The following is a 22,206-nucleotide window of genomic DNA, read 5'->3' as shown; positions in this document are numbered from 1 at the left end:
CCTGAGTCATAGCACCAGGCACCTCTCCCACTGACGTCACAGCCCTTCCGGAATCCAGGTGTGCGACGCAGGTACCGCAAAGTAACGACGAGAAAGGCTGTAAAGTTTCTAAAGTAAGTAACTTTTACACGACCACACCGCTACAGCAGGTGAGCGCGGGCACCAGAGGAACACCAATTAAATAAAGCAGTCCATTACAAAGAGCAGTGTTGTGGTGTGTAGTTGTCAGAAAGTGTGACAGATACACAAAAGGCTACATATAGTAGGTAGGCAGAGCGCCGTGGGCTGCTCAGGGGAGTGGGTGGTGCGAATTGCTCAGTGTTGATGAATACAGAGTAACATCACGACTGTAAATGTTAAACAATAAAAGCACACGAACAAAACACCAGGGTGCAATAATGACTGGGTCTACAGTTAGTTTAAGCATCTGCTTGCTTCAAAAGATGACTGTGATGCAGAGGAAGCCTCTCTTGGGAATTTATGACACGCTGGTTTTCTGAAATACTGAACTAGCTCTACCTTTACCATCTTCAACATTAAAGTGATACATATTGATGCATCAATAATTCAAAAACTCTATTATTCTGAAATGGGGCCATTCTGCATAACTGATTTTACTTTTGGTACTTTAATATATTGATGTTAATACTTGTATACTTAAAAAAAAAAAGAGAGTGCAGGACTGAAGAGACATTGAAAATGATCACAGTGGAACACAGGCCAGTGTGTATGCATATTGGTAAATAGACTAATTAAACCCCAGTTCATACATTCAGTTTTTTCACATGCTTTCAATATATTTTGGGCAAAGATGTACATCAAGAAAGTAACAAGTGTGTTATGCAATCTCACGTCCATAACTAGCCACACCTTCCGGTTACACGACATGCTTCTGATGTATTGCCAAATGAGTTTCAGTCTACTTCGGCGACCTGTGACACAACAGGTTTCTCACATTCAACTGACGAATTGTAGTTTCGCTCATAGACTGGATGTACAGAGCACTAATGTTTGTGGATCCACAGCATTGGAAAGGAGACTCGTGCACGCGCTTCAGAAAAATAGGATCACAGATGTTACATTTTGGTGAAATATCTTTATTTTATTCCATGTGATAGGCCTACACTTGTGTTTCATTAACTCTCCTTTTTATACATCACATAGTAATAGTACATTATTCACACAAACATTGCTAAAGACGAATAGACAGCATATTTCAAATGGACAGACACGATTCAGAATAGCACAAAGCTGAGTATTTAGTCAGTGACAAGTAATAGAAGAGCTGCTCATGTTAAAATGGTCGTTTGATATAATCAGTTACATAAAGTGTTTAATCCATTTTAAAACGTTGACATTTCAAAACAAGCTTCAGCAAATGACCAGTGTCTTTTGTTGTGCTATGGCTAATTAGTTGGTTTATGTTAAACTGTGTATGTGTGTGTCTGGAGACAGTGCAGCCTTTACCCTCGACTGTAAACCAAGCTACTGTCCCCACACACACATAGTGTGAGACAGGGAAAAACATTAATCAGGCCCAAGTGTCGCCTTTAGATGGAGTCTCGGCAGAAATGATAAACAATAAATAAAATAAAAACATTTTCAACATGCGTGTAAAATTCTGTACTTTTGGTCAAGCATACAATGTTATCTGTATGTCCAAGTAACAAAATAAATAAACACATAACACCAACGGTCCTACACAGGCGATAGCATTACAGCAAAGGATACTGCGACTAACTTCTCTGCACTTTTTTTTTGTATTACAGCAAGGGTGTTAGTAAGCATTAGCTGTATCTGAGGACAAACGCTTATCTACCAGCTCTACAAAACAACTATTGAAGCCATGAACCAGTCAGCAGGCCTCTTTTATACTTTACAATATTGTGGCTTGAGTCAGTGCACAACGTTGGTGAACAAACAAGCAAGGCATCTGTGTTCTTATCCATATAAATCCTGCATGGTGAGCATGCTTCACGTTCTTGCAATAGTGTAATCAACACAACACAAATTATCAATGAGATGGTGGGTACATCATAGCAACCAAAGTGACAACTTTCCATCAGCGTGGAAATACTCAACACTGGCTTTTTCTTTTTTTAGGTGCATCTAATAAAGGAAAACTCCTCCTCAGACATGTTAGTATACGTGTAGCTAATTTAACAATTGGGAAAGACAGTTACTTTAGTTTTAATGCAGACACAGCTTCAGGTTAGTAGCCATTCAAGTGAACTTGGGACAGTTTCCTTTGATGATCTATTACCTCATTGTTTGGTTACACGTCCCTTTTGCCCTGTTTTAAATAAGGTCTCAAATGATGTATATTTGGTCTGCTAACACACGGTTGTATTTGGCAGTTTAAGATGTGTTCGGTATAAATAATACCCAATGAAGGACCCTCTTTCATTTGAGCCTAATGCGGTAAAATGATGGTTAGCAATGATGTCAATTCACTGGTAAGATCCTGTCTCTACTTCCTCAAAATAAGACAAAATCAAGAAATAATCAGTCATCTGAGAGCTAGAATAGTTGTAGGCAAACTCTCCATTAAAAATAAAAAAACTAAAATACGAAAGGGTTGAGAACTCAACCTTGCAGAGTCATTTAAATAATCCCAAGTAGTTTTACTTTACAACAATGACAAGAGTAACAGCACTAAGAATCCGAACTGTGCAATAACTCATGAGCGGTTAGCTATGTCAGTCTGCAATCCTATATAATGCCATGCAACTGGAGGAAAATCATATCATTTAACTTATTCCTTGTTTTAAATGTTTACTTTTGAACCATTTCCCCCCCAGATTATCAGTTTCAATACAGTAATGCACATCCACACGGTTACTCTGAAAAGTCACTGAGTTGAAAAGGGGAAAAAAATGAAAAAGACAGGTCCTCCGTCCCAGTGGCAGCGTGCCAAGGGTGGAGACAGTGGCCACTGAGAGACAAGCTGTTGGTGGGGAGGAGACGGGCCGGGCGAGGTGTACTAGCATGAGCAGCTGCTCTCGGTGACGGTCATCTCTGGCTGTTTCTCCAGTTGTATGTCGATCACTGTGTGTTAAGTAACATCGTCAATGAGTTTGCAAATTTCACTTCAGTATTTTCTGCAGCGCTATCTGGTTGCAGTCTTCTTCTCAGTGAACACTTTCTACAGAGATTTTTGTTACCAGCTTTTCTATTTTACAGTGCGAAAGTACTGGAATGTTTGTTGTTTATCAATTTATGTGTATTGCTTTTATTATATTTGTATTGTTTATTCTATGTCTATGTTTATTGTGATGCACCTTTTACAGAGCCAAATTACTTGTATGTGCGACGTACTTGACCAATAAATGATTCAGATTCTGATGGTGGCAATAATAACAATAATAATAACTTCTGTTGAACGCAGCATTAAAAAGGATACTGTCCTCTTTGCTTTTCTCCGGTGTGCTATCCATCCCAGGCAATGCAGCGGCGACACGACGGAACAGCTGTAAAACAAGTCAGAAGATTCAACAATTAAACACATTTGTAAAAGCTGTAGAAAAAGACAAATTATATTAAATAGGGGTGAGTGGTTTGGATAAAAACGTCTAGCACAGTGTATCTACTTATATTATGGCATAGTAAATGTTCAAACAATTAAACTGAGAAATGGCAGATACAAAAAATCATCAGTCAGTAATGTCCATTTGTGGCTAATCCTGGGTTAAAATTAGTTTTTTTTACATTGATGAAACAATCCTAATAATCCCAGTTTTCCCATAATGCAATCATACTCAGTCATTGGCTTCATTTCCCACAAGAGCCCAATACAACCAGCAATATTGAAGGAATAGTTCCCCCAGTATAAACAGAAACATGGGATTGCCTCACAATATATAGCATATACATAGTCATCACCCACCTGTCACATGGGCTGTCTACAGTAGAGACAGAAAGTGATCAAAGTAGTCATTCCTCAATAATGAATTTCATTGAATAACAGGCACAAGACGTTCAAGCAACGATACAAAATGTGATTATAATTGCTAGTTGAGATAACAGCATGAAACTGAAGGTCGGCGTGCTAAACTCCTCCACTGAGCAAACCCATTAAAAGACACATTTTGAAAGCTGCAGAAGTTTTAGTGGATCAGACAAAAAGAGGAACAAGTAAGCACAGTGGAAGTAAAACCTGGGCAGACCAAGTGAATATAGAAATATCTAAAAGCAAAGCTCATTGGGAGGGGGGGAGACAACTGATACAGTAGGTACTAGGAATACCAAGACAAATCAAGGTGAGTCACAAGAGGGGAAAAGAAGGCAGAAAGAGTTAAGTGTAGACTTTGAGGGCAGAAACTACCTTGAGAGCAGAATCTCTACCTGTTTGACATTGTAGCCAGTCTTTGCGCTGGTTTCAATGAACATGACATTCAGTTCCTTAGCTCTCTGCTCACCCTCCTCCGTGGTGATCTGTCTGCTCAGGTAGAAGTAGAAAGGGGATATGGACGAACAGACAGACATGGAAAGAAACATCGCAAAGAGGACAGGCCAAAAGGAGAGGGAAGAGATGGAGATAGAGAGGGAGAGAGAGAACAAAGAAGCTCAACACAGAATCTTTTTTTTGTGAGGGAGAGAGAGAGGTTAGTTTAGTTATAACACGGACAGACGGAGAAGAAGACGAAGGGAAAGAAGCTGCTGTGCTGAGTAAAGATGAAGCAGCGGGGAAACGACTCAGAGATCACTCATTCATTCATCAGCCACACTCTGATCCATATAGTGAACACATGGATGAGTTGTACATCCCAGGTGGCACAGGTAGGTCTCCCTAACCTAAAAGACATTATGACTGCCATGACTATTTGTCAGTATTACTACTTGCTGTTGCTGGACACCAACCTGTTTGACGTTATAGCCAGCCTTGGCACTGGTCTCTATGTACATCACATTGAGTTCTCGAGCTTTCCTCTCTGCCGCCTCAACAGAAACTTGCCTGCCATGGTCCCGGGAAGGGAGGGGGAGGGAGTGGTGTGGAGTGTGGTGTTGAGGGAAACACACACAAAAAAAAAAAAATCAAAATGACATGGAGAGAACAGAGCAGGAAAGGAAACGAAAAAGTAAAGAAAAGAAAAAAGGCAGAACAGAAATATAGTAAAATCATAAGAAATTACAAATAAAAAATCACTAAAATCTCTACTAAAAAAGGCTGCATGTATGTTAAATGCTATGGGATGATAAAAGTAAAATTTGGATGAGATGCACTGAAGGGAAGAAAAGTGGGATTCCAGGCTTTGGCAGTTTATATACTAAAATACTTAATGCTATGAATTTTCAAATTGTAGTAAATATATAAAAGTACAGTCTATTCATCAACCATTGTAACTAGAATAATAAAATAATTACAATCTTTCACACATCTCAGACAACCATGTACCTTTTGTCCGCCAAGTCTGTTTTGTTCCCAACAAGCATGATAATGACATCACTTCCCCTCTCTGTTCTAACATCATCAATCCACTTTGAGGTTTGCTGGAATGAATTCAGATCTGTGGATGAAAAAACAAAAACACATAATTACTGTACACACATCAACCACATGTTGCCCTAAAAGACATAAACATTTGATATTTTAGCTATAGTTAAAAGTGTGCTCAAGCAGCTATTATTCTTCATTAAAAAGGCAGTGCATTTTATGAAAGAAAAGCTTGTAGAGTAGTTGTGTTAGTAAGAAAAAGTATTAAGAGGAGAAGCTTGAAGAAGGAAAATAAACTAAAGGTTATTAGCAGAAGCACATAAAGGAGCAACTATGCCAAGATAGCTTCCTTCAAACTGCTGTAGACCCCTACAGAAAGGTTAGAGTACAGCCCTGACTCACTGGTGATGTCATAAACAACCACGGCAATGGTAGAGTCACGGATGTAGCTGGGAATTAGGCTACGAAAACGCTCCTGTCCAGCAGTGTCCCAAAGCTGGAGTCGGACCTGAGGATTGGAACGGAGGGAAAGAAAAGGACAAGGAGATAAAGAGGGGGAAGGCAGAACAAGAAAGTGGAGAATAGGACAGTCATAAAGGAACTGCAAGCCAAGCAGCAGAGATGAAAATGGCCATTTATGGAGGAATGGGGAGAATCATCCAAATGCAGAAGGGTCAGAGATGACCAGCGTTATGCTGATAAGACATGTATAAGTACGCCCTGGTGAATCATTATTAGGCTGTTTCAGAGGATCTCTGCCCATGAGGTGACATCTGAAGACAGTGTTTTGTTATTCCTTAAATCAGCCTCATATGGAACAGCATTTAAGAAAGCACACACCCCGATGCACAGTGCCGGAGAAATGCATTAGTATCACTCTAGCTGATGCACACACTCTGGAATATACTCTCATGCTGTCCAGTGGGATTTCCCAGCTAGTAAATGCTCTTTTTTTTTGCCCTTTCACATTCTAAGCGAAAGGACAAGGAAGTGAGGCCATGATACCTACTGGCTATGTCATAAACCACCACAGCAGCGGCTGAGTCGCGGATGTAACTGGGGATGAGGCTGCGGAAACGCTCCTGTCCGGCCGTATCCCAGAGCTGCAGCCGAATCTGTGGCCAGCCGTGAAATGAATGTGGGAAGGGGGTGGGGGGCATTTCATGCCCAGTCAGGGGATGGAAGGAAAACAAAAACTTAAAATAACGATGGAAGCTAGAAACATGATCGCATGCCGAACAAAATGAATAGTAAAATCTAGGACAATGTGAAAACAATGTGAAATGGTGAAAGGGGAATACATGATGGCTATTACATAAAAAGCAAATGCATGATTTAAGCTTTTCTAGACGTTTTTAAACTATGCCAATGGGAATGATGAGAATTACAATAAAATAATATAGGGCTTACCGTACGATCTTCTAGGTACATGGTTTTTGACAAAAAGTCAATCCCAATTGTTGCCTGTAAGATAATCACTGCATTAAAAAAAATTATAGGCACAATATTGATAATGCATTACATATATACACATTATATGTCATAGTATGAACAGCACAGGTGAAGCTAAAATCATTAACAATGTCATCATGCACACTAGCAAAGGATGTGGAGCTGGACGATCAACAGTCATGATTAATGTATACGTTATTGATTACACTTGTGCTGAACAAGTCATATAACAATTATCTTTTGGAACAGGCCATATAGACACAGATTATGCATCACACTGTGCAACATGTGTTTTTACCTGATAAGTGTTGTCGAAACTGTCATACATAAACCTGGTGATGAGTGAGGTCTTCCCAACTGCAAAACACAGCAACAGACATGTTAAGACTTGATCCTGGTGATCAAATACCATGCATTCCAATACAAAACACCAAAGATTAAATACCATATAATATCACATCTCATTTTGTATTATATGATGACAAAAATAAAATATATCAATGCATCCGTGACAACACACGGTGAGTAAAGAGCTGTAATCGTTGTGGACCGCTGAACCCACACGCTGAGCTGGCAATATGGGTGGAGCCACAACATTTTGGGAAATAAAAAACGGCTCGACTTCTTATATTTGTTTCGTGAACAGAGACCGTCACTGCTATGTGAGACACCCCCCCCCCCCCCCCCCCCTCCCTATAAAATAACAACGTATCATAATGGCAGTGTCCCCGTGAGCTGACGTTAACGGGTAAAAGGCCGACTGGTCTCGACCCCACTGGCCGACGTGGCTCCGCGAGCTGCTGCCGTCAGAAGCTAACAGCTACGTTAGCGGCAGGGAGTTGAAAAAGCGCTACAATAACAGACATACGGATCAATTCAACGAATTATTTTAATGTATGCGGGAGTCTCGTGTTGGGAGGCGACGGTTCTTAAAGTCCCGAAAGCCACACCGGGGCTTTAATTAAGTAGTGAACGATACTGATGAAGTATTTAAATCTAGCACAGCTAGCGTCCACTGCTTAGAGGCTGCATCCCAAACTAGTGGCCACTGGAAGGACAGTGATCACTAGTTTAAAAATCAGGCAATACACACATGTTTAGCTAAATCACCAACAGTCACGTTATGTCAAATGTATTGTGAGCGTGTAACGCTTAGGTGTTTTGGGTAGCTCACAGTTAGCATTAGCTAGCTAGCTAACTACACAATGACATCATCGCCAGCGATGAGAAAAAGCTATATGAACACTATTTTTCGTCATTTCTCTTGAATACTAGGCCAATACTGGAATAATAACACGACTCTTTGTCTCATCGGCGGCGGATAACTTTATCCTACTCGCCAGCAGCCGACTAGCAGGAGGAGCTAGCTTGCTAGCTAGCAAGCTAACGTCAGGTTAATCTGAGCACACTTCTTCTCAAATAATCCCCACATCCGAGCAGACGAAGGCTCGGCCGGTCCCTCACTCACCGCTCTGTTCGCCCAGAAAGACGAGCTTGAACTTTCGTAGAGGGTTGCCAAACTCTCCGCCGCCGGTCGTGGTTGACATTTTGTCCAAAAGATAAACTGCTAACTAGCCGACTTGGCTGCTGATGTGTCGTCTAGACCGGAGAAGAGCGAGTATCTTTATCCCGAGCGAGCTCGCGCTGTTGTTTTCTTAACCGCACGGAAGGAAAACAGCGCAACCAAGAGGCAACACACGATGGTAAAACCTATTGCATGTCCATATTTACGTTTGGATGCGTTACTATTTCTTATGGAAGCCCATTTACACTGACGAAAAAATTAAGATCCTGTAAATCATAATTATGAGATGTTAAGTCATACTTATGAGATACTAAGTCACTATGATGAGATAGTAAGTTGAGGTATTAAGTCATCATGTTGAGATATTAAGTAATAATTATTGGATACCAAGTCATTATTTTGAGATAGTAAGTTGATCTATTAAGTCATTATGAGATACTAAGTCATTAGTATGAGATAGCAAATTGAGATATTAAGTCCACCAGTTGAACGGATTAAAGTGGCCAAAGTGATTTAAGTGTTATTAAGTGCTTTGTGGTCTACTGCGAGCTCAGTTTGTTATGCAGCCTGACAGCAGCAGGAAGGAAGGACTTGTGGTACCTCTTCTTCAGATACCGGGGATGAATCAGCCGGTGGCTGAAGGAGCTGTGCAGAGCTGCCAGGGTGTCCTGCATGGGGTGGGAGGTGTTGTTCATCAGGGATGATGCTTAGCCATCATTCTCCTGTCCCCCACCACCTCCACAGTATCCAGAGGACACCCCAGCACACTGCTGGCCTTCTTTACCAGTTTGTTCAGTCTCTGTTCAGTCCTGTCAGCTGTCGTGATGCTGCAGCACCAGAAGACCACTCCATAGAAGATGGCTGATGCCACCACAGAGTCGAAGAAGGACTTCAGGAGTGCTCCCTGCACGCCAAAAGCACATTACCAAATATCTCACTTTGGAATTATTAAGTTATATTGTTGTTGTGGCACTTTACTAAGCTCTGTAACAAGGTGTGTTTGGTGCATGTTTGGTGCAAATGGAAGAGGAAGAAGCAGGTGAAGAGGAAGGTTCTCTAAACTAGTGGTTGGTTTTCTATTTGGGTCACAGTTTTGGAGCAACTGGGCCATTAAAGCGCATCAATGTGTAGCAAAAAGATAGCTAATTTTATAGCTTCTTCTATTTCTAGTTTTCTGCAACTTTTCAGAGAAATGTTTGTGTCAGTGGTTGTTCATTTTAATCCTCAAATAAAATACACATCTAGCATTCAAATAAAAGTGAAACTATTGTATTAAACACAGTTGGAGACAAAAGGCCTTTATGAGGCTATTCTTTTGTTGGAACAAATATTATTAAAAAAAAAAAAGCTTTGAAATCAAAATACTGAGCAAAAATAAACAAACAATCGAATAATTGAGGGGAAACAATGAGTTTATTAACTTTTCTTGTCAAAAGATAGTGACACAAGTAGGAGGTTTTTGGGGATGTTTATGCACATTCAATCTTAATATATCACATGGAAAGAAAAGTCTACAAAACATTTCTTTTGACAAAGAAACATATACAATACTTATTTTTTTCTATTCATTGCTATAATGGCAATTAGAGAAATGTCACAACAATCTTCAACTGTTTTTCAGCTCTCGTGGTAATGCCTCATGAACATGTATATGTACAGGGAGGAAAACACATTGTAGTGATTGAATTACACTTTGTGCTTGTCTTCATTGGTATTGAGTTCCTTTTTGTTCTGTATTATCTGTTAGATAGGTGATTTTCCTCCGCTGGTCATCTCAACCCTCCACGGCCTCAAGTGAGATTTCTGTCCTGTCAGCATGAAACGGACAAACAGCCGATTCTGTGAGTCCAACATTACATTACAAGATAACTTTTATATACAGCAACTGCATTTGTGAATTCTTGACAACATAATGCAATTGGAGGTGGAGCAACAAGGGTTCAAATGCAATAAGGTTCTAGGAGGAAACGCTCAATTCAAGGGCCATCATGTCTTATGCTAACAAATTAAACAATAATTTCATTGTTTTGTCGATATATTAATATATATTAAGATTTATATTAATCTAACAACACAGGTTTCAGATGAGTTGTAGCCCTTGAAGAAGTGAACATTGTAAAATGCACTGAATTGGATGCGACCTCTCCTAAACGAATGAGGGCTTTAATCCATTTGTCTGTGGGTAATTTAACACAAACACACAGAGGAGAAAAATATAAGCAGCATGTAACCAACATCACAGCCACAATACATTCATAGAGACTAGTTTATACTTACACTTCTGCTCAGGATACAGCGATGACATGCAGTAAATGGAGAGAAGGAGAGGACATGACATTTAACATAGACAATAGTTAATCAATGCCGTCTTTTTTGTTCAAGTGGAATATTTCCGGAAATATTTAAATGGCAATTACATGCAAAAAGACTGCACTCACCTGCAGGTTTTGGGGACATCAGAGTCAGAGGAAGCTCCACAGTGACATCGCTGAAAATGGGAAGTTTTATCATTAAAAATAAAACAGTAATTTATATATTATGCACACTAGTACCATGTGACCACAGATGAAAGACAATCAATATTTACCTTCCTGTTAAGCCACCCAGCAGACTTTTTGAGAGAGAGAGAGAGAGAGAGAGAGAGAACAATAAAATAAACCATTAGTCTGCACAATTTGAAGTATTATACGTAGCTATTCAATATTCAGTTGAGCCTTACCCTCCGCCGGCCAGCATTAGATTGACCTTGACTTTATAGGAGACGAGGATTCCCTGCATCTCCTTTTCTCCTTGACTCCTGTGAAAAGACGGGAATAGTTAAGCTTTCGGAGCTTGAGGACTTGGTCTAAGACACCATAAGTGGATGACACAATGTAGAGCTGTATCGCCACCTCTCCATAAGAGGATGGAAAAAAGTCCTGGTCTCACAGTAAGCTCATGGATGAGAGACTTGGGGCTTACAGGGTAGTGGATGCTAGGTTGGTGTCCCCGTCTTTTAGCCGTCCGTCCACTGAAAGACCCCGCTTCTCTTTGTTGTTGGCCAGCAGGGGGGTTATTTGGAAGGACTTCTCGAATGTAGAGTTGGCATCAATTGTCTCCCTGTATTTAGCAGTGAAATATAAAAATAAATACATAATAACACATGTTTAACTTTTTTCCTCAATCCAAACTCAGACAAAACATATTTTTCAGTAAAAGCTATTTGGAATTTATTCAATTGGAGGTGAGACTGCATTTTTTACTAGGATTTTCAAATATCTAATTTATCAAAAAATGCAAATGTATGAATTCATGAAATGTGATCTCAAATCCTTCTAATGAGCCTCTTTTGATAGACCGTCTTACCCAAACTCCTCGGAGCAGACCGCCTTGGTGTATTTATCAGATGAGTAGAGCACCACACTTGTGAGCTGCTCAACTAAAAGAAGAAATAGCTTTGTGAGAATGATCCTTCCAAATGTATAACACACACACACACACACACACACACACACACACACACACACACACACACACACACACACACACACACACACACACACACACACACACACTTTACACAAATACTTTCACCCATACTCATGTTCTTTTTCTCTTCTCCCGCTCTTATAACACAGACAACATTTTTTAGGAATTTAACTTCAGTCAAGCGTTTATCTTTTCCTTGCTGCTCACCAGTAATTTGGATTTTCTTCACAACCTTTGTGGTTTCGTTGTTGATTTTTACATTGACGGTGATTGGATCTCCATGGTAATAAGTCTAAATACAAGAATTATTTTAATTGGAATAATTATGGCAATAGTTATTTATATATGTTGTGCCAAAATATAGTATGTACACTTCAATGTACCTCTTTTTCAAGGGAGGCTTCCAAGTTAACAGGTTTGTCACTCATCATAAACTGCTTTGCTATATCAGCCTTGGGTCCAGGCTTGTTGTTAGCTGGTGCAAATTGTATTTTGCGAATCATCAGACGGCACGTGTCCCTAACACCACAAAAAACACAGGGAAAGAGAGTCAGTTTAACCCTTCTATGTGTTCTTTTATGCAACACAAGATTGGGCTGAATCAATGGTTTCACGTTGGGCAAACATACTTTTTTTCTATTTCATTTGGGCTGTCTGCTATGTCGGAAATGTATCCTTTAACCTCAAAGTCCACACCACAAGCCTACAACAGAAGAAGACCCGAATAAATAAGTTGTTTGTCAAGCATTTAGAGTAGTATATAAGAGTGAAAAGGGATCATGGAAATGGACAGTAGTACCTTGCCAGAGTCATTGTCCCCAGGCTGTAGGGAGACTGAGCATGGGAGATTTGGTGGCATCTGAAACAAGTAGAAACACATTGATAAATACCATTAGTAAAGGTGAAGTAAAGATATTAGGTTGATCAATCTAATGTTTGTCTGAAGAACTGTTAATATGTTATATGAAAATGGAGTGAGGTATAATCCCTCACCTGGAAGGAAAAGGGACATCCTTGCTCTCCAATTTTCTTCATGAGGGATTCCTGCATTGGTGTTTTGGCTGCGCTTGCACCTGTAGGTGGATACACCTGAACGCGCTGTATCCAGATGTCTCTCCTGAAGGACAGCCCAATAACATCCAAGTCATCGCTTCCATAGCGGAAGGCACAAGCAAGGTAGACAAATACTGCAATGGAAAGATACATATTCAGTGTAGTCTTTGAGTTTAGGAACTATTACTTTTTTTCATTGACAGTGAATGAGATGGAAATACCTTTTCTGCCATTAAGACCAGCAGGGTCCACTTTAATAACACCGTCTGCAAATGAGAGAAATAGCCATGAGCATTCGATCACAAAGAGGCACATGCACTGTATGTTTTGATTGGAGGATGTGTAAACAGATATTGTGCCACGCACCCACTACTTCCACTGACTCCACGTTGTCCACAAAGTCTCTTTTCCCCAAGTACAGGGCAATCTGAGAGAGACGGAGAAAAGGAAACAGTTACTCCTCGGCCAAGGTTACAAGAGTTCCGAAGTTATTTCTGGGAGTTGGAATAGCTACACACAAAATGCACTCCTCCCTATGACCAAGGGGTTGCTTTATAATGACTATATAGAGGCCACTTCCACTTACATGCCCGTTGCCGCTGGTCTTCTTAAATACCCTGAAAAGAGAAGAAAAAAGCAGTGAATTATGTAATCTGTTCAGCCCTAAAAAAAACATGTTAGGTATCAAATTAAACATAAAAATCAGGGCTACAATAATATATAATCCTGATGTACAACCTCTAAACACAACTTAAACAATAAATAGGATTAGGGGTTAGGGTTAGGGTTATTAGGGTTAGGGTGTGGGGTTAGAGGGTTAATTCTTCTCTCACTGAGTGCATTTGATAAAGACACAAGACGTCAGAAATCTGGTCATTTTTTCTTCCTTACAATAACTTATTTTATTCTTCAGACAAAAGGCATTGTGCCCACCACATGGTTGCCATTTCCAATTACAGGATAGCACCCCCACCCTTCGGGTTCGTGCTCAATATGGAAAGGGGTTGCATTTGGAAATTCAACATAAATGTGTTTTCGAAAATCAATATTGCGGAGAATAGACCTGTAACATTAAATGGTGAATATTTCTTGGCAAACGTGTGGAATTCTCAATATCAATTTTCCAATTATCATCTCCCTACAGATTCCTGGCCCTACATAGTCTTACAAGTGCGGTCCCTTTGAGACATAAACAAAAACGAGGTGTTTGCTTCTTTCAATGTGTTCCAAATAATCCTTTAAAAAAATGTAAACTTTTACTTTGTCTTGTGAATCTCTCTTCTAAGATCCCAGCCACACAATCCACCTTAATCAGGAATTATCCATATGCTGGAGGACTCGAGTGTTAGAGGAGTCTCAGAGATTCTTTCACGTCTGACAAGTGTTACTTATAAGCCACTGGGCTTCTTTCTTGTAAAGTTACTATTGACTAAATCTCTGTGCGGGCACAGTGCCTTTCTTCTTTTTGTTGAATGAGTCGAGTTTCACAAATCAGTTTATTACAACACAATATCAAAGTAGTGCCTTGAATTCAACTTAAGTTACAAGAATTAAAGGATTAACGTTTGGTATTTCATTTCACTGTTGCAGTTTGAGAGGACTCAGTCTTTTTTTGTGACATGTTAATGCCCTAATCAATTGGAAAAGGTGTGAATTTTAACCTCTAATGTAAACCAGTTACCATTTGTCCTAAACTGTTGAATTAATAAGCAAATGAGTCAAAACTCTGAATACTCACTTTGACATTTTGATAGCAAAGTTATGGATCCAGTCTGCAAATAAAAAAGATGAAAAGGCAGAGTTATCAAAACATTGATGAATCTACGTGAGAAGAACGTTTACTCTTTAAAAAAAAAAGTTAGTCCTAAAGACCTCGAATGAAGTTCCCTTATTATTGTTGTGGTAAGACAATCAATGAGTCCCTTACTGTGCCCTCAGTCTTCCCTGCTGTCTTCTGTAATCCGTCACTGCTGACTGACGGCGTGCCGTGTGAGTTAGTGCCAATCATTGCGTCCCGTTTGCTTTTATACGATGACCTCCCAACCCTGGAGCCCTCCCCGCAGCTTACCCAGACAGACAAAGAGGCATGTTTTCGAGTAAATCTGATCAATTCATTAGACTTCTACTATTTAGGTGCAGGACGTGGGTCAAAATAATGTAGTGTATGTGACTTTGAAAGCTCAGAGACTCAGGCAGTTTTGTGGGTGGGATGAAAACAGTGTAATTAACAGGCCATGGGGTGAAACTATGTTGGTCTTTGTCTGTTTTTATTTAATTTAATTGTTTTCAACATGTTCATGTGCAGCAGCATGTGAACAACATTGTGAACTAAACATTTTTCACGTACTGTCCTCCATATTCAAATGAATGAACTCAGCCTCCCCAGATCATGACCAAACACCAGCCGGCTCTATACAGTTTTTAATATCACTGTAAGTAAAATACTTTTTTTTTGGAAGCCTAATTATTGAATAACTGTGCGGAAAAGGTGGGCAAATGTTTTTCAAAGGTTATGATTGTTCAAACTTGGTTGAAATATTGCTTTTTTTGCATAGCTCAGTGATGCAATACGTATTTAACTTCTTTGCGCCAAGGTGTGGGATGCTATTTCAGCCTCACTAAGGTGAGAGGATTGTCTTGAGGATGGATTACTTGTGAATGTTTCAAGGACTTCCTCTCTTATAGCTTAGACAGGAGTCGAGTGGTATTAGTTGGACTTTGGTTGGTAGCCTGGGCGACAGATGGCTTACCAAGCTTTGTGCAATCTGTGCTTGTGGCAGGTTTACAGAAATCTGAGTGACCTGCCGACTTATTGCTGTGAAAGCAGCAAGGCTTCACAACTTGTAAAAAGGTCATCACGCCGATCATTTCCACTGTTTAAGTTTGTCTTTTGGGTCGGAGGCACAGGTTTAGTGGCCTTCAAAGGACCCACGTTCATTGTCAGTGACCTTTAGAAGATCCACTGACACACAGAGCGCTATGAGGTCAATCCGATGGATTGGTGGAGGATCTTCTCACCTCCTCAGTCAGCTGTAAGTGATTGATTAATGAGGGAGCTGGATGAAGGGTTTTATGGAGGGCTTGTCACACCTCAACAGTTGAAGGTAATGAATGAGATCGTTGGATGTGTGTGTTGGACTCCATTCAACTGTCATAGGAGGGCACGGTTTGAGATCTCTTTAAAGCTGCCCAGACAGGACAGAACTGCTGTACGCTACCCTGCTAGATCATCTGAGTTCACAGCCAATATAACATGAATGCGTTTAATACACTAAAGGGGCTCCGCTAACCATTCTGCATGAGTGCTCTACAGATTACATGCATATTCCCTCCTATATGTATGAATCTAATATAATGAAATCCAGAACAGCTAAGGACCTGTGGGCAGCATGCTTTACACTGCTGTAGTATTTCCGATGTCACTGTAAGAATTTATGCAAACAATTGCTTTTGGTGACTGGTGATTTGTGGAAGCAGTGGTATCTGTATGTAAAATATGAGGCTTTTATGTAAAACTCATAGCCACAGTTTGGGCAGAAAAATGGCCTCCCAAACTGAAAACTGACCGTGGTCAGGCTTTTCAAGTCCAACACTTATAATCCCACATTTTAAAACAGCAAAAGTTTAAAAGAAAAAAAGCAGTCTTAAAAACAGTTTGAAAACCCCATATTTTCTAATATTAGTTGGATGACATATGTGTTACTGGTACTTGTGTGTGAGTCTATAATGATCCTGAGACTTGCATTTATTTTGTTAAAAAACAATATCATATAGCTTTGAATATCGATTGTTAAAGGTGTGTCCATAGATATTAATAATCACATAACTTAACCTCATTCCTATCTGGGCTCTCAGCTGATGTGTCGGGTCATAACAAGATAATAGAGTCAATACATGTGAGGCCTGTCCATGCAAGTTCTGTTGAAGATCAGGAGCAACAGCTTCTCTGGCTGCTCTGTAATCAAGTTACCAAATTGTTTTGTTTTTATCTAATAGATAACCTGAATGCTTTATCTTCTTCTATTCTGTCTATTCTATTATTGGCATCAACAGTCATTCTGACACAGCCTCTCTGCGCTTCACTGGGCAAACAAAACCACATCTGGGGGAAACAGCTTTGCCTGAAACTTTACACCTCAATTGATTTGCCGTGTGAACTGACACGTTCTGTTAATGCTAAAGACAATCAATACTGACGATGTATTTATTCAGGTCTCTTAGGGTAAAGACAGGTTTAAGGTTGGTGTAATTGTTGAATGAATGTATTGACCAGTCTTTTATACGCTGTATTTTTATGATGTGAAGTCAGAAGTTTAATTCACCCCGATCACCAACATTTCTGATCATCATTGTGATGCACTGTTTGTTATATGGTGTAGTCTGTATTTTCGTTTTACACTTGATGCTATCCAAACTAAACACACAAAAAAATAAGGTTAATCTCATTTTCTCTCTCTTGGATTTTCTGTTTCCAGTTTGGTCTGTGAGGTTACATACATCCACATAAGCCCCTTACACTTAATCTGGTGCCACTTTTGGCAAGCTCTTTATATAGACTGTCAACATCGTCCCACAAATGGACTGCTGACTAGTCCCAGTGCATTACATTACCATGGTATTACCACTTCTTAACAACGCAGTCTTTAGCGTGTTGCTAAATTGGGGCAGTGAGGCTGTTTTTGTAGTTAACAGGGACACACTCAGATGGGACCGATGGTGAACTGTGGTCTGGTAGTAAGTGCTGTCACTATGTTGTTCTACAGTACTAAAGTCAACATTACTGATTTAAATGCTAAATGCACTTTTAACACACACACACACACACACACACACACACACACACACACACACACACACACACACACACACAAGGATGAAGCCAGTGAGACAAGGAGATTACCTGTTAGCTTTCTGTCAGTGAAGCACTGAAACTCCAATATGACCTTTAGCCAACTTTCTTTTTTGCTGCTGATATTCAAGCAAGTCTGTAACTTCAAAATGTTGTTGTCGCCATCAGTTGGAAAGATGCATATCTGTTATGAGCACAGCCAGAGCACGTATTCACAACCTATTTCTCATTCATTACGTGGCTCGCTGGATTGTGTGGTTAATAATTGTATAACTAAATAAATAGTTTTTCATATTCTAATATTATTGGAATGTTTTGTTGTCCTCTGGTGGAGGCTTTTAATGAAACTGAATAGAAAGCTCCAATACTCTTTACTGTTGGCTCGCATATTATGTGATCAAGTCCTGGCTTCCTGCCTGGCCTTGATTATATAATATAGAGTAATGTTGTCTCTTTCCAGCTCTTTCCAGCTGCTCAAGCCTCTCTGTCATCCGGTGTCTAAAACAATGCTAAGTAAATTCAAAAAACGATCTCACAGCCTTCCTGGAAGATGAAGGTGAGCAGGCGGTTCCTAGAAATGGAGTACATCTTGTCTCAGTGTCTTTCTCAGTATTCTGCCCAAACCACTGCTTGCATAAGCAGCATTTAGATCTGAATGGAGAAGAGAGAGGAATAATCTTTCTCTAAAGCAGGGATTCCCAAAGTGTGGGGGTGCGCGAGCTGCCTCTAAGGGGTGCGCGAGAGGAAAAATGTAATGGTGGTCTAATGGTGTAATAATTAATATTAAACATAATTTAAAAAAAATTAAGTAGGATTTTTTAATTATAAAAATTCCCTTTGTAAGATTTAAATTTAAAATTAAAAACGTACAATTTAGACTGTCTTTTACGTACACACTAGCTAGCCTAGCTTGTGCACCTAACGTCATTTCATTCATTCAGCAACATCCATGAAAATATGTTACACTGGCTGAAATCGGGGAAGCTGTCAGGTGGGACATCTGAAGCTATCAGTAATAAAAGAGGAAAGGGACAGAGAGAGAGGGAGGAACCGGAGGCGAAAGAAACGGAGAGGTGCGTTGGGGAGAGACCGGGAGAAGAAATCGACCGGGATTCGAAGAAAGAGGAGACGGAGGAGACCGAGAAGGAGGAAGGGATATCACAGACAAACCGGGAGCACAGAGGCCCATCGCGGAGTCAAGGTGAAAAAAGAGGAAACGAGAGTGAGCATCAGACTGGGAAAAAAAAGAGGAAATATGATGACAATTATCTGGGTCTGGGCTTCACTTGGATTGGCAATGCAGATTGCCCGAAGCCACAGTGCGTGTTGTGCAGTGAGGTTCTGGCTAACAGCTGTCTGAAGCCTCTTATTTGCGCCGCCACCTGAACACCAAGCATGCCAGTGCAAGTCAGAAGCCCCTTACATTTTTTAGATCAAAATTGGAAGAGTTACAAAACAGCCAAAACAATTGCAGTCTCATTCACGTGAGCTTTCTCCCCCTCCCTCTCCCTCTCTATCTCTCTTTCTGCAGGCTGAGCCACCTGCGCTGCATATGAAAATCCTCATATGGACGCCTCCTTTTTTGTTTATATCTGTTTCTGAGCCTGTGCATGTGCCACTCTTTGTTATTTACGTGGCTTACTGTGTTTAAGTAAATAAATGTGAAATGCAATCTGCCTCTGAGCCTGTGCGTGTGTCCTCGACATCCTTATTGCTCTTTAAAAGTGACGCCTTGTGTAACTGAAATTTATACAGCGGACTAAATCTTGTAACAAACGTCACGCGCGAGCAAACAGTTCTCGCATTGGTCCGATTTTACGCGGCTATAAATAGGCTCTGTTGCATTGTTTTTTTAAGGTGTGGGGGATTGGGGGTGCGTGAACCCGGTCGGGATGTAGAAGGGGGTGCGTGGCCTAAAAAGTTTGGGAACCGCTGTTTTAAAGAATGGGATTTCGCTACCAGTGATAAAGTTTTGCGGTTTAGGTAAATGTTATCAAGAGATATAGACAAAACTTGGGTTATTGTTATGATGAAGCTTAAACAGCATATTTTTCAGTGGCTCAAACCAAATCCTTCGTCATTAAATTTGGTACACATATTCATTGTCTCAGAGGATGAACCATACTTACCTCGGTGATCCCCAGATTTTCCTCATAGAGCCACAAGCAGGTCAATGTTTTGTTGTTATAGAAAACTAAACCTAAAATTAGCAGTGAAAAAATATTGTTAGAAAACTGGAACTATATATCATTAATTAATTGTTGCAATTGTTGTATAAAGAATAACAAATTAAAAAAAGAAGCTGCCAAGTGGGGGGAGCCACATTTCCTGGGAACACCCATTGTTGTTACACAGGTCAGCTGCTATAAATCATATTTATGATTTTAGTTGAGTCAACTGAGCAACCTGTCCTTTTTTGTTTAACATTCATTTTATGCTGGTTTTGAAACAAAAAGGAACAAAATATACTCTTTCCAAATAATTACTTTTATAGTAATTTACAACCATCCGCTAAAATAATGAAAATAAATAAATTGCATAAATATAAGTTGAATAATATGTCCACTTCTCTTTATATGTAGTTAGGTGTCGGTAGGTGCCACGAGCTGCCAGTGCCAGTAGTAGTTGTCACAGGAGTGCCACGGCTAGTCAGAGACTTGCCACCACTAGGGGGCCAGAAGTCAGAGAGGTGCCACCACTAGGGGGCCAGAAGTCAGAGAGGTGCCACCACTAGGGGGGCAGAAGTCAGAGAGGTGCCACCACTAGGGGGGCAGAAGTCAGAGAGGTGCCACCACTAGGGGGGCAGAAGTCAGAGAGGTGCCACAGTCCTGACACCTGACTGACGACTGCCACGCACTAGTGCCACAAGAAGGAGCTCGGCCTTGCTGCAAATACCTGCAAAATAATGACATTCAGCAGCACGTGTTTAGTACTTTTTTTTTTAGCATTTCTTTTCTTAAAGCACTGCTGTACAGCCTCAATGGAATCTCTTTAAATGATGTGCTGTAGATTGCCCACAGCAATGTTGAGAAGTACTGATTATAGATTGTGGGTTGAATATATATGTCATCAAATTGGGACGGACATGTGTCTATTTGTTTTATGGGGCTGCGGTTGGTGGTCGGCACATTTCTGCTGAGTAGTGAGAGGCAGAACAGCAAATATGGGATCAAACAGCTTCCCACAGAGTTATACGCTCCAGCTAATAGGAAAGGAGGGAAGTAGGAGGGCTGAATAAAGGGCGATGTTCTAGGAGGGCAAAAATAAGAAAGCGAAGGATGATCATAACCATATGGAGGCTGCTTTTTTTTGCAGAGGGAAGGAGTGTGCAAGAGAGGAAGGAAAGTTTAGGAAGAGTGACGAAAAGGAGAAGGTTGGGACAGGAGAAAAACACAGGGAAAGAAAGTAAATATTCCTGCCACAGGATGAAACGTCTGAAGATAAAGATGATTTTTTTTTTTTAAACAGGAGGAAACTGAGGATTAGCCTGGCAGCTCACATCTGTGTGGTAAGCTGTTTTTCTTCTTCTTTCTGTTTGGAATTTGAGGGTAGGGGCTGAGAGGGAGGAAATAAATAAAGAGAGGAGAGAAGAGAGAGAAAAAGGAAGCAGTCTGCTGTTTCACACACTGGTGGTGGAGTTGAGACCCTCACAAGAATTCTCCTGGCTATGTCCGCCATCTGGAATGTCGAGTCACTTCCTCTGTCTGCCCGGCGCTCTAACGGGGTTGTCCTCTGCCTCTCTGCTCCCTCCCTCTGCTCTGACAGCACTCTGAAGAACCGCTGGACACCAGGCCAGGGCGGACGGGACGCTCCTGACAAGACGCACACGCCAGCACACACACGTCCAGCATGAAAGGGAGACCCCCGGAGTAGCCCACGTCCAACTCAAGACACACTCTCAATGGAATCTGGGCTTGGACGAAGCAAAGACAACTGCATTCATCAGCTGAACTTTTTGGAGGGTGTTCCTATTTCCTTATATGGCAACAGAGCTGGGAAATCATTTGAATTAGTCTGGTTTCTGTTGCATGCCTGTCTGGTTTTAGTGCTGACCGAGTCCCATCTGGTATGTTTCTGTCTCTGCCGTATGCGTGTGTGAGTGCCGTGTGTGCGGCTCAATTTGTTTGTTTTGCCATTCTTGGTTCTTCTTTTCCTGTTGTTTGCATGTGGGGTTTTTGTTTTGGGACCAGAGGAGGGCTTGTGTTTGTGGTTAAGCTAGAGGCACCGTCATCGCCTAGGGGTGGCTGCTTCATTCAGACTGTGCAGCACCTCTCGCTGTTTTTCCTCTACCTCCCCTCCCTCGCGCCGCTGTGATGGTCTGTGTTTGTTTGAGCAACACACCCACCTGGGTGCAGCAACTTGCAACCAAAAGCTGAAACTGGGTCTCTCTCCACACGGATATTACCAGAAAGGTGGACTGGAGCT

At 40.8% G+C, this 22,206-nt stretch overlaps 2 protein-coding genes across 2 annotated transcripts; both read right to left on the bottom strand.

Moving 5' to 3' along the window:
• Nucleotides 1-1,091: 1,091 nt before the first annotated feature.
• Nucleotides 1,092-8,491, bottom strand: rab41 (RAB41, member RAS oncogene family). Its single transcript, XM_079228490.1, has 8 exons — nt 8,355-8,491; nt 7,185-7,243; nt 6,845-6,898; nt 6,444-6,549; nt 5,396-5,507; nt 4,861-4,954; nt 3,404-3,470; nt 1,092-3,048 (listed from the first exon to the last, which is right to left on the bottom strand). Exons 1-8 carry the CDS (start codon nt 8,431-8,433, stop codon nt 2,984-2,986), a joined length of 636 nt encoding a protein of 211 aa, XP_079084616.1. The 5' UTR covers nt 8,434-8,491; the 3' UTR covers nt 1,092-2,983.
• Nucleotides 8,492-9,223: 732 nt separating this feature from the next.
• arr3b (arrestin 3b, retinal (X-arrestin)) lies at nt 9,224-13,870 on the bottom strand (the record flags this gene model as incomplete). Its single annotated transcript, XM_079228628.1, has 15 exons — nt 9,224-9,315; nt 10,850-10,899; nt 10,999-11,022; nt 11,131-11,208; nt 11,373-11,510; nt 11,757-11,829; nt 12,087-12,171; nt 12,263-12,398; nt 12,509-12,582; nt 12,679-12,738; nt 12,873-13,066; nt 13,154-13,198; nt 13,299-13,359; nt 13,519-13,549; nt 13,866-13,870. 15 exons carry the CDS (start codon nt 13,868-13,870, stop codon nt 9,224-9,226), a joined length of 1,146 nt encoding a protein of 381 aa, XP_079084754.1.
• Between the last annotated feature and the right edge of the window lie 8,336 nt (nt 13,871-22,206).

The sequence above is a fragment of the Taurulus bubalis genome (genome assembly GCF_910589615.1).
Source record: "Taurulus bubalis genome assembly, chromosome: 13".
In the NCBI taxonomy this organism is placed as follows: Eukaryota; Metazoa; Chordata; class Actinopteri; order Perciformes; family Cottidae; genus Taurulus; species Taurulus bubalis.
The sequence above is the reverse complement of the archived record's forward strand: the minus strand, read 5'-3'. Positions and strand labels throughout refer to the sequence as shown.